General features: G+C 47.8%; 1 protein-coding gene across 2 annotated transcripts in view; it reads right to left on the bottom strand.

Moving 5' to 3' along the window:
• Positions 1-12,762, bottom strand: part of LOC139240186 (NAD(P) transhydrogenase, mitochondrial-like) — a 286,175-nt gene that overhangs the window by 118,450 nt on the left and 154,963 nt on the right. For both annotated transcript variants that reach the window (XM_070868615.1, XM_070868624.1), the window contains exons 9-10: positions 12,155-12,346; positions 10,640-10,793 (exon numbers count right to left, since the gene is read on the bottom strand). In XM_070868615.1, the coding sequence (XP_070724716.1) occupies positions 10,640-10,793; positions 12,155-12,346 (346 nt within the window). The remainder of the gene's footprint in view (positions 1-10,639; positions 10,794-12,154; positions 12,347-12,762) is intronic.

The following is a 12,762-nucleotide window of genomic DNA, read 5'->3' as shown; positions in this document are numbered from 1 at the left end:
ACACAAACACCCTGCTCTCGGTGTGAGCATCAAAAAGAGCATTGACCGCGACCTCTGAGCCCTGGCAGCAACTCCCTTTAAATAACGCCCCAAAATCCGTTTCTCCGCCTTGTGCAGTCCAACTTTTTCAGGCATCGTCGACACCAGCCGTTAAATGAGGCGGCAAAAGTGAATGTGGCGAGAAGGGCGCCAAGGAGTTGTTGCACGTTTACTGACGTCATGATTTCATGGCGGCAGCCAGCAGAACGTAATGTTTTTACGCCCTTAAAAAATGACCACCGAATTTAGCGTCAGGCGTAAACAGCACCCAGCGCCACTCCCAACCGCCTAACTCCCAGTTAACTCCTAGTTATCATCAGGTGTTAGCAACCGAATTTCGGGCTATATAAACTAAAACTAAAGAAAGAAGTTGGTTATAATAAATTGGTTGTCTCATGTTTCCTAGGGCTTTGAGCCTTAGGCACAACACTTGCATGGTTTTCTTTGCATAAATTTACAGCCAGGCTTGAGCAGTATCTTTGGTGAATTTCAAGAACTGTAGAAAAACCTGGTGCAAGATAATCTATGCTAGTCTAACCATTTCCTGATTTCTGGTTTCATAGGAGTCTGAAACAATTACATTTTTATTTGGAAGTCACTCATTTAGACCTTAAAAACCCAAAGTTATAAGACTAAGGGGCTAAAATTGAGCCCCGCCACAAATGAGGCGCACCTACCCTTTTTTTTTAAAGTTTTTCTCTTCCTAAATCCATGGGGCGGAGAACCTGGAGAAATTCAGGATTTGGAATTTTTGTTCAGTCGGGACGGATGTCGAGGTGGCTGCAGAGCGGAAGTGCCCTTGCAGTGGGGCGGCCACCGCGACCAGACATCAGCCAACCGTCCCTCCCCTTCAATCAAAGGAGAGAGCCACTGTGAACTCTGCAAAGTTTTTAGTTAGGGCCACTGGGCCACCAGGAAGGGTTTCGATCGGGCCAGCGGCCTAGCATCCAAGAAAGGGTGCCAGGCTGCCTGTTGGCGGTCCGGCTGAACCCGTGGGCATAACTGTCGGCCCGACCTGGCAGTCGGCCGACAATAAAAAGTAAAATAGGAGTCGCCGGCAGCACAACCCCCCCTTTAAGGGCAGCTGGGGAAAGCTGTCAGTGGTACCGACTGGCAGCAGCGCTCTCGCAGGGCAATTCCACACAGGGCAATATCCCGCAGGGCAATTTCCAGCGGGGGGTTGGAAAGCGGGTCGCCGCTGTTTGGTAAAGGGTCGTAACCTGTTCCTGCCGCTTCCGGCCCAAGGGCAATTTTGGTCCATCCGTCCGCCCCCGGTCGGGCGGGAATGGAGCTTATGGAGGGGGGCAATTTCGGCCCTGTACTGTCCAGCTAAGGATCTTTATTAAGTAGTCCACTTGGACTGACACCAAAAAGAAAATCCAAACTCCCCTATCAACCCTCCCCCGCCTTTTCCGTAAAATTCCTGTAGCCAAGACAAGTGGTAATTTTAATTATCTTTCAGCTGATTCAAAACATCTTAAGAGTTCAGTCTATTCATTAATAATATCATCTTACAGAATACTGGTAGCAAAGTGGATAGCTCATAAAATTAGGTGAGAAGCAGTGAAACAAAAAGAGAACTACAAAGACAATTAAAAAAAAAAAGAGGGCAGCCATGAATGGGATTTGAAGCTAGCGTGGTGGATGGAGGCAGGAGGTGATCGTCACCAAAAGAGTGCCACAGAATAGAGTCTTGCAGTTCTACACTAACAATGGCCATAAATGGTGGAGACTATGGAGTTAAAAGCAGTAGTTCTAAAGTTGCTAATACAAAAATGAAGCATAGAAATGCATAATGTATAGCAGAAGTATATACCTGTACACAGAGGTATCTGGAGAGGACGAGCAGACAGGCTAACAATTGGTCAGCAATGGTTTAAATGCATATAGCTTGAATAAAAAACTAGGGGGAGAATTAATTGACTATAGAGGGGAAGAAACTATTTGATTATACAATTGACCATTCTACCTTGATATCCGTGAGCATCGTCAAAAAGATTTGGGAATAAATTTAAATTTACTGTATCAAAAGGCCTCAAGGCACACAACAAATTGTGAAGATAGAAACAGGAGGAGGCCATTCAGCAGTTCGAGCCTGTTCCACTATTCCATTAGATCATGGCTGATCTGTACCTCAACTCCATTACCTGCCTTGGTTCCGTAACCATTAATACCCTTGCCCAACAAAAATCTATTAATCTCAACCTTGAAAATGTCAATTGATCCAGAATTCAGTCTTTTAGGGGAGAGAATTCCACACATCCACTACCCTTTGGGTAAAAATGTGCTTCCTGATATCACTCCTAAATCGCCTAACATTATTTATCATAATGCCCCGTTGGTCTGGATTCCCCATCACAGGAAACAGTTTCTCTGTACCTACCCTGTCAAATCCTATTACCATTTCAAACACTTCGATAAGAATATCCTTCAATCTTACAAACTCAAGGGAATAAAAAACAACTTTATAGAATCATACAAAAATTACAACACAGAAGGAGACCATTCGGCCCATCATGTCCGTGTCAGTCGAAAAAGAGCTACCCAGCCTAATCCCACCTTCCAGCACTAGGTCCGTAGCACTGTAGATTACAGTTCTTTATGTAACCTGTCCTCATAATTTAACCCTTCAAGATCTGGTATCATTCTGGTCAATCTGCATTGTACCCCTTCCTGAGGTGCGATGCACAAAACTGAACACACTATTCTCGATGGGGTCTGACCAAGGCTGTGTACAACTGAAGCATCACTTCTTCATTTTTGAATTCCAACCCCCTCGAGATAAAAGCCAACATTCCATTAGTTTTTTTGATTAGTTTTTGTACCTGTGCATTAGTTTTTAGTGATCTGTGTACAGACACCTAAATCCCTTTGCTCCTCCACAGCGCTTGGGGCTAAATTTTCGACAGGTTTGCGACCGGTTTTCCGCCTGGGCAAAGCGCAAAAATAAATTTTTTTCCCGCTAAACGAGACGCACAACATTTTGCGCCCAGGAGGTAATTTAGGCGGTGATTTTGTGGCGGCGCCCGCTCGATGTTTTCGCCGTTTGGATGATGTCAATCGGCATGCAACGCTGCACTATCGCCCCAGACGGAAAATTCGGCGAAATCGTCCATTCTACCATCCGCCCGGAAACCCGCCCGAAGAAAATCAGTCGAACCCAGGTCGGACCCGGCGCTAATGGTGCCATCTTGAAAACGGAGCAGAAGTTCAGTGCATAAAAGGATTTGGAGAAGGAAGGCTACGTTTTACACAGTGTGCTTTATGTGAGTTTATTGTTCATTTTAAAGTATATTTAAGGACATTTTTAAAAATGGGGGCTATACTATGTCTGCCATTATTCCTGGTTGCTTTTTCTATGCAGAGTCGAGCTGAAAGAAGGCTTATTGATGAGCATTTTGAGCATAATCGAAGAGGTCGCAGATGTATGGGGAGGAGGCCTTATCCCCCACGAGTTTACAGGGAACAGCGTTCATACCTCCAGCTCTCTGAGGCACAGTGTGTTAGAAGGCTGCGCTTCCAAAAAGAAGTGTTGACAGAGATATGCCAGCTCATAAAGGCAGACCTACAGCCTACCAGCGGCAACAGGACTGTACTGTCCGTCGAGGTGAAGGTGACTGCAGCACTTGCCTTCTATGCCTCCGGCTCCTTTCAGGCATCAGCAGGGGACATATGCTCCATCTCGCAGTACGCTACACAATGCTGCATTCGCCAGGTGACTACTGCACTATACGCATGCAGGATGGACTTCATAAACTTCCCAATGACCAAGGAGGCCCAGATTGAGAGAGCTGTAGGTTTTGGATGAATTGCTGGCTTCCCCAAGGCTCAGGGTGCCATTGACTGTATGCACATCGCCCTGCGAGCACATTTACAGAATCCAGTGGTTTACTGAAACTCTATGAACTTACAGATCATCTGCGACCATACTCAGCGCATCATGGTAGTAAATGCCCCATATCCAGGGACCATCCAGGATGCTTTCATCTTGCGTGAGAGCAGTGTCTCATGCTTGTTCGAGTGTCAACCACAAGACCAGAGCCGGATGCTGGGGGACAAAGGTTACGACCTCGCCTCCTGGCTCATGACGCCCCTCCGGAACCCTCAGACAGAAGCCAAGCATCGCTATAATGCAAGCCATATAGCCACATGCAACATCGTCGAACATACAATTGGAGTGCTCAAGAAGTGCTTACGCTGTCTGGACCACTCTGGAGGCTGCCTGCAATACTCCCCTCAGCAGGTCACTGAGTTCATTGTGGTGTGCTGCATGCTACACAACTTAGCCATCATGAGGGGGCAGGATTTGTCACCAGGTACTGCAGGACCACCTCAGGAGAGAGGGGAGGAGGAGGAGCCTGGCGAGGAACCCATGCCACCACCGTCCCACACCCCCCCCCCCCCCGGCCACAGGGGAGACCTCCTGGAGCTTTCGCCACTGCAAAAGCCTATCGTCAGTAGCTCATAATGCAATGCTTTGCTTGAACAGTGAACGGCACGTTTCACCGTTGCCTGCCCACACTATCCCACCATGTTGACTATTCCCCCTCTTATTCTGCAAATGAGACACTACACAGGAATGGTTCAGGTGAACAAAACATTTTATTAAACATTGTAACTTGAATAACATTTATTAAACATTGTAAACATCATTTGGAAATGGGAATAAAATGTATTAAACATTATTGTGAACTTTTATAACTTAACAGAATTGGGAAACTTTTAAAATTTTTATAAAATAGCAACAACAACAAAACAACAACCCCTGCACCGAACATCTTTTACCTCCGACCCCTCCTCCCCCCTTACCCTAAACACCCTCCCTCACACCATGACCCTAGCCAAGATGGCACCAAGACATCGTGCACCACGGCGGCCAGAGTTCTGCTGTATTAGAGTGAGAGGCAATGGAGACACCATGTGTGGATCCACTGGAGAAGTTCGGGGTTTGGAAGGCCCGGCTTCTGAGTGGCGAGCCTCTTGCTCAGCCTCACCACTCACCGGACTGGGGACAATAGTGTCAAAGATGGAGGCCATCAATTGCGCCTGGGCATCGACAGCCTCGCAGGTTTCATGGCTCGCACGGACAATCTGTGACCCGACCTCTGTCACGTTCGCGGATAGTGCCGCAATGCTTGCGAGAACCTTATCCAATATCTCTAGGAGCTGTCGGCTGAGCTAGATGCTCTCCCTGGACAGTCCCACCATGTCCAGGTGTGCATCTGCCTGTCTGTCAGCAGAACAGCTTTGCCGACTCAACCTCTGGAGAGAAGGCATACGGGATTCAACCCCGGTAGAGCGTTGCTGCACTCCACTTGTACTCGGGGTCTTGGATGGTTCAAAGCCCGAGGATATTCCTCAGACGAGGTGCTGTACAGAGAAAAAAGAGGTGTCGAGTGCACCAGCCCCCCGCCCCCCCCCCCCCACCGGAATAGGCTGCTTGGTCTGTTCCTCTGCTTGAAGTTCCTCGCCCTCGTTCCCCTCCTCCTGATGGCCTGAGGTAGAGGCTTCCATTGGAGGATGTGGCGCATGCGACATCTGAAAATAGAAAACAACAGACATGTGGTTAGCAGCAGGGGAGGGGGCAGGGTGACATGAGTAAGGTCACATAGCACAGGCGCATTTGAAGGACCACCGCTACTCCATTATATGTAGTCCAGAGACACTGCATCACATTGCTACAGCCCTAGTCCAGAGACACTACATCAGATTGCCCCAACCCAGCCCGAGGATTTTGCAGGACATACCCTCACTTTCGAACGGGGGATCAGTACCTCCACAGGCAGCTGCCCTCCCTGAGTCACCGATATGACCTGCCACTCTCTCCCCCAGGTCTGTCAGAGACATGCTTCGGGGTGGACTGCCACCTGTCTGCCACTGCTCCCGGCGGTTGTGGGACAACTTTCGCTGCAAAGATGACAATGGGAATAGTTACCAGAGGGCCCATCTGCTCTTGTGGCACACACAGATAGCCATTATACCATATTGTGTGCATTTAATACAGCCCTCTGTTTAATGGCCCTGGAAGTTGCACGTGGGTCATGAGGAAGACATCGAAGTGCAGAAACATCTTTCAACATCTCAGAAAGCAATCTTAATAATGTGTAAAGATCATTCATGGCAAATAAGGTGCAACACTAAGCCTGCCTATACCAACAACATGAGAACAAATAGTGTGTCAGATTTATAATTTAAGTAGTGAAGGAGTGCATCAATAAAAATATTACTTACTCTAAGGACCCTGCAATGGTCATTGAACCTCTTGCAGCACTGAGTGTGGATCCTTCAGATGTCATCGATACAAGACACCTCCTCAGCGATGCTAGTCCAAATGCGAAGAAAAACCGCTGGGAGGGGTTTACCTGCACCCCTCCTGTTTAATTCCCCTACAGTGACAAGGGCCTCGTTGGCCTCCTTGCTAAACTTTCTGGCTCGCTGTCTGCTGCTATCTCCTTCCATTGTGAATGCAATCTAAAAATGGATGATTCAGCCCTGGGTGTTTACTGCGCATGCGCAGGCGCTCCCTGACAGCTGACCAGAAGCGCGTGGGAAGAAAAAAAGGGCAAAAAAAATTTCCAAAAAACATTCGCGCATGCACAGAAGGTCCGATTTTTTTCTTTGTTCACAAATTTCAGCTCCGCTGAACAAATTCAGTTGTGCAACGCTGGATTTATCGCTATCGCTATTCACCATTTGGCAAATGTTGAGAGCTCTGGCTAATGGTACCCCAGCGCTAAAAAAAAATTTCACTGCGATTATCACCCAAAAATGGGCGAAATCACTAAAACCCGAAATTCTAACCCTTCATCTCTCACCATTAAGCGAATATTACAATTTGTCTTTCTCGGGTCCAAATAGATGACATCAGAATTATCCACATCAAAATCCATCTGCCATAATTTTGCCCAATCAGTTAGTTTATGTCCCTTTTTAACCTCGTCCTTTTGGAATGCAGTGAATTTTGTCGGCAAATAATTAAAGACCAGTGTTTGACCATGTTTCAGAGTGTAAGATGATAATTAGCAAGACAGACAGAAGGTCAGAAATGTATTGCCAGGAACACATAAACCAAAAATACTGTATTAAATCAATGCTTTATAATGTATTTGTGCACTTAGAATATTATTGGCATGGCAGTGTAGTGGTCATAGCATGGGGCTACCAATGTACTGGTCACTTTTTTTAAATTCATTAATTCTTAGGATGTGTGTCGCTGGCAATTGCCCATCCCGAACTGTCCTGAGCAGGTGATGGTGGGTCTTCTTCTTGAACCACTGCAACTGGTTTCACACAATTCAATGACTTTGCTAGTCCACTTCAGAAGGAACTTAATAATCAACCACATTGATGTAGGACTAGAATCACATATAGGCCAGACTGGGTAAAGACCCAGTAAGGACTGGGTAAAGACAGCAGGTTTCCCTCCCTAAAGGGCATCAGTGAACCAGTTGGGCTTTTATGACAATCTGACAACTCCATGGGCACTTTTGCCGATACCAGCTTTTTATTTCCCCAGACTTTTAAAACTGAATTCAAATGATCAAACTGTCATAGTGGGATTTGAACTCGCATTCTTTGGATTATTAGTCCAGGCCTCTGGATTACTAGTTCAATAACGTAACTACTTCAAATCCCATCAAGGCAAGTCGCAAATCTGTTAACTTGTGTATGGATACCAGAAATGTGACCACAAAAGCTGCCAGATGGTTGGAAAAACCCTAACTGGTTCAGCGATATCCTTCAGGGAAGAGAACCTGCCACTCGTAACTGGTCTGGCCCATGTGCCTCCAATCTCACTCTACATGGTTGACTCAATGTCACTCTGAAGTGGCCCCACAAGTCAGTCAGTTGTAAAGACAATCACCATCACACCTCCACCTGGGCATGGGCAACACACGGATATCTCAAAAAACAATTCAAAAAAATCCACCCAGTGTTGATCACTACTCTAATAGCATACAAAGTTGGATGTTTTAACCCAGAAGGTGACATCGAGAGGCCAAGTTCTTCCCAGGGCAAAAGAGATTACTAGCTGTATGGGCACAGGCCTGTGGGGCGGGGCAGGGGTTTAAAGAAGGATGCGTTTATTTGTACTAACTGAAAGGCAGCCGTTTCTCTAATTGACTCTCCATTATCACATGATCTATTGCTAATTGGTCCCCTTGGAGGATAAGCCACACCCTGATGTTCCTCTGGAATGTGTAACTGGAACTGCCCAGCCCAAGTTCTGATTGACTTTCCAATTTGTAATTCGATCTATTGTGACTTCAGAAGCCACAGAGGATAGATCTCCCCAACAGCCATCAAGTTCCAGCCGAAGTCCCTTACCCCAGCACATGTGCATCCTCCCACAGCCGAAGACCCTTACCCAAGCCCAAGTATTCCCCCCCCACCATAGATGGGGCATTGTGTGTGGATTGTTAACAGGTTTATTGGGTATGAAATGAATAGTGAGTGTCATGACTTCTGGATTTCATCCACCCCAACGATGTCCCTTGTAACACGCACCGAGCTTGCACACACTAGGGGGGGTTGGAAGAATGTGGTCCCTCTTCTCTGAGATTTCCCCCTCCCCACCCCCACCATACTCTCTCTCTCCCCTTCCCACTCGGTGCTCTCTCTCTCTCTCTCCCCACCTCCCTCACCTGCTCTCTCTCTCTCCACCACCGTCCCCCACCGTGCTCTCTTTCCCCCCCCTGCTCTCTCTAGCCCCCCACATACTCCCTCTACCCCCCTGCCCAATGCTCTCTCTCGCCTTGCCCACGCTCGTACTCTCCCTCTCCCCACCTCCCCCACCTTGCTCGCTCTCCGCCCCCCCGTGTTCTCTCTCTCACCGCCCCCCATGCTCTCTCTCCTTCCCCCCCATGCTCTCTCTCTCCCTGCCCCGTGCTCTCTCTCTCTCCCTGCCCCGTGCTCTCTCTCTCTCCCTGCCCCGTGCTCTCTCTCTCCCTGCCCCGTGCTCTCTCTCTCTCCCCCTCCGTACTCTCCCTCTCCCCACCTCCCCCACCCTGCTCTCTCCGCCCCTCCTCCCCCCGTGCTCTTTCTCTCTCCCCCTCCGTGCTCTCTCCTCCCCCCCCCATGCTCTCTCTCTCCGCCACCCCCCCCCCCACACCGTGCTCTCTCCCCCCCCCACACCGTGCTCTCTCCCCCTCCCGCCGTGTTTTCTCTCTCCCTCCCCATTCTCTCTCTCTCCCATCCCCTCCGTGCTCTCTCTACACCCCCGCTCATGAACACTTTACCCCCACCCCCTGCGGTGCTCTCTCTCCCCCTGCCCTGTGTTCTCTCCCCTCGCCCCGTGCTCTCTCTTCCCCCCCCCCCCGTGCTCTCTCTCTCTCCTTCTCCATGCTCTCTCTCTCCCCCCTCCCCGTGCTTGCTCTCTCTTCCCCCCCTCCGTGCTCTCTTTACTCCACCCCCGTGCTCTCTCTACCCCCCCATGCTCTCTCTACCCCCCCCCACCATAGTACTCTCTCTCCCCCCGCCCCGTGCTCTCTCTCTCCCCCCCTCTCTCTCCCCCCGCTCCGTGCTCTCTCTCTCTCCGCCCCTTCCCCCGTGCTCTCTCTCCCCCCCCTCTGTCTCTCTCCCCCCGCCCCGAGCTCTCTCTCTCTCACTCCGCTCCCTCCCCCCGTGCTCTCTCTCTCCCCCCCTCTGTCTCTCTGCCCCATGCTCTCTCTCTTTCTCTCCGCCCCCACCCCCATGCTTTCTCTCTCTCCCCACTTCTGTCTCTCTCTCCCCCCGCCGACCCTCTTCTCTTTCTCCCCACTCTGGGCTCGGCGGCTTGTGGTGCTGCGGATGGCTCGGGGCCTAATGCTGGATGGATCAGAGCATCAGAGGTGGGGAAGGGGGGGATGGGAGAGGTTGGACGCTTGCGCAGAAAAGGGTTAGTGGGAATTGCGTTGGTGGGGGGGGGGGGTTGGGTAGAGCAGCAGTGATATTTGTCCTAACTCTTGCTTCTGCCCATGCGTCTAAGGGAGACTTAGTACAAATAGTTACTCCGTTTAAAGAAAGGTGGAGAATATAAAATGGAGATAAAGACCTTGCAGATTGTTGCTAAAGGGAATGCAAAACAATGCTGCTTTAGGAGGATGCACCATCTTAAGATTTAGGACAAGATGGTGACAGGAGATTTTGAGATATTTTAGATAAATACTGGTGACATTGCCACCAATACCCATTAGTACACACACAAACCAGAGTTAGAACTGACATATTTTGAATAGGACAAATCTATCAGTTATTGGAACAACATTGCATCTGAAACTGAAGTTTTGCCATTGAGCCACATGGTGGAAAAAGCAAATCAAAAGGGGACATGCACCTCATTTTTGCCTTTCAAATCTTTGTCTGAAACCACGTATATAATAAGATATAATGCTCTTTTACCAAATAGGACAATAAAAATTATGTTAAACAAAAATCTATACCATTCCTAATTCCATGTGAATTGAATTAAAATCAATTCAAAAGGTATTTGAGGAACGTTTAAGTAAGAGTTGGATGGAGACTGTCAATGCTTCGTGTAAAGAGCTGGTTAATACTGAGGTTGAATGGATCTGTGCAAGAGTTAACAAGAGTTGCATGCACCATACTGATCTACACTCACCTCCTGTGCAAACAACAGATGTGTTCATAGTCTTCCTAAATGGAGAAATTACTTCTTTCTTCTCAGCCTCGAGCTCAGACACCTTCTTTGGTTGCACCGGAGCACTTACTGGAATATTCTGTGGTGTAGGTGCTGGGAAGATCAGTTTCCCATTCTGTTCATGCAAGAGGATTAGAAGGATTAAAATAAGTACATACAAATGTGGTTGTAAACCCAAGTTACTTGGTGCACAACCAGTTTATCCAATGCACAGCTGATCCATGCAAAGCAAGTCAAGCCCACGTTCAATTTGTTGAATTTGCTGATCTCAGCTTGCGTGGCAGTAGAGGCCCTACAATTCACCTCAGTGCCTTGGGTTCGAAAGTCGTGGGAGGGGTGGATGAGGAGGGGGAGAGGGGGGTGCATGGCAGCCAGGGTTCCTGTTTCTGAACGCTCCCCTGTAGTAGGGAAGTGTGCATGTGTGAATATCAGATCCGGACAGGATTAACTGTTCAATAGTCTGCTGATGCTCACTTGCGAGGCTCACTTGCGAGGCTCATTCTTGCCCAACGGCCAGTTGGGCAAGATACTGGAAGATGATTGGTTAACTCTGTTACATTAAACAGTTCAACTTGTGAGAGGAGGGCGAGGGGGAAAACTGGTAGTAGAAAAATAAAATCTGTATATCGGGGATTTTGTGAACTACTGTAAAATTCAACTTTGGCAGGGGCGTAAAATAGGTGGTAGCGGTTTAGCCGCTCTGTTATACACCGCCCCCCCGCGCCGCCAAACTTGAGTTTAATTTCCATTGAAGTTGAGTTTTACTTGCACTGTTTCTTCACGTTCAGAAGGATGAGAGGTGATCTTATTAAAACATATAAGATAATGAGGGGGCTCGACAAGGTGGATGCAGAGAGGATATTTCCACTCATGAGAGAATCCACAACTCGGGGGCATTGTTTCAGAATAAGGGGCTGAGATGAGGAGGAATTTCTTCTCTCAGAGGGTGGTAAATGTATGGAATTCTCTGCCCCAGAGAGCTGTGGAGGCTGGGTCATTCAATATATTTAAGGTGGAGATAGACAGATTTTTGAGCGATAATGGAATAAAGGGTTATGGGGAGCAGGCAGGGAAGTGGCGCTGAGTCCATGATCAGATCAGCCATGATCTTATTAAATGGCAGAGCAGGCTCGAGGGGCCAAATGGCCTACTCCTGCTCCTATTTCTTATGGCCAGTCCAAAAAAAAGCTTTCCTTTTTGCTGGTGGCGGGGAGAAAGAGAGGAACATGGATGTTATTAACATAGTGAACCTTAGATCAGACCTTTGTGTCTTCTCAGATGAAAGAAAGCACAAAGGCAATAATAAATTCCATGGTAAAATGTTGGCTTGGGTTCAATACACTTGATATCTATCTAAAACTATCTGTTTTGACTCATGACTATAGAAAACACTGGTGTGCACAAGCCTACAATCTGAAATTGATGTGAGAATGTGCAGTAAGGGTTGTATGGATTCTGTCAGAATTTTGCGCTCACCTTCATAACCACAGTTCCTCGAAGTACATGGTCCATTGTGCCATAATTAAACTCATCCTTCAAATCCAAATAGAAGTTCTCCGGGTCGGGGCTGATGGCTTTCAACAGTTTCGTGATGTTGTTGGAGTACAATGTGCTAGACTGAGTAGCCAGTTGGCTGGGAAGATCCATGTAGCCAATGTGAGTCACCCCCTTAAAAAGGAGACAGAAAATAAATCTTTCTACTGAAACTACCTCCCACTATGACAGCCTGTAATCAAATGTAAAAGTGAAAGAAATCCCGTTCAACATAAGTCCATCGTGTTACCAAACAGGACACAATTCAATTTTGCTAGAACACAATTAAGACAAGAAATCACTGAAGAACAGCAATGCTCTAAGCACATCAAACTATATTGCTAGATCAGTTGAGTATTTTGTCAGAAGAGGTCATGCTAAAACTGTACATCGGCCCAGGTCAGACTGCTGGGAAAACTGGAGAAGCTCGGACTCCTTGGCCCTGGAAGGTGGCAACAGAGTGGATCGTATATAAGCATACAAGATATTGAACACCAAAGATAAAGCAAATCCAAAGCATTACTTCAGTGCAAACCAAGGCACTAGAAGAA

Source organism: Pristiophorus japonicus, chromosome 2 (genome assembly GCF_044704955.1).
Source record: "Pristiophorus japonicus isolate sPriJap1 chromosome 2, sPriJap1.hap1, whole genome shotgun sequence".
Lineage (NCBI taxonomy): Eukaryota > Metazoa > Chordata > Chondrichthyes > Pristiophoridae > Pristiophorus > Pristiophorus japonicus.
Note: the sequence above shows the minus strand (reverse complement) of the source record. Positions and strands in the feature narration are given on the sequence as shown.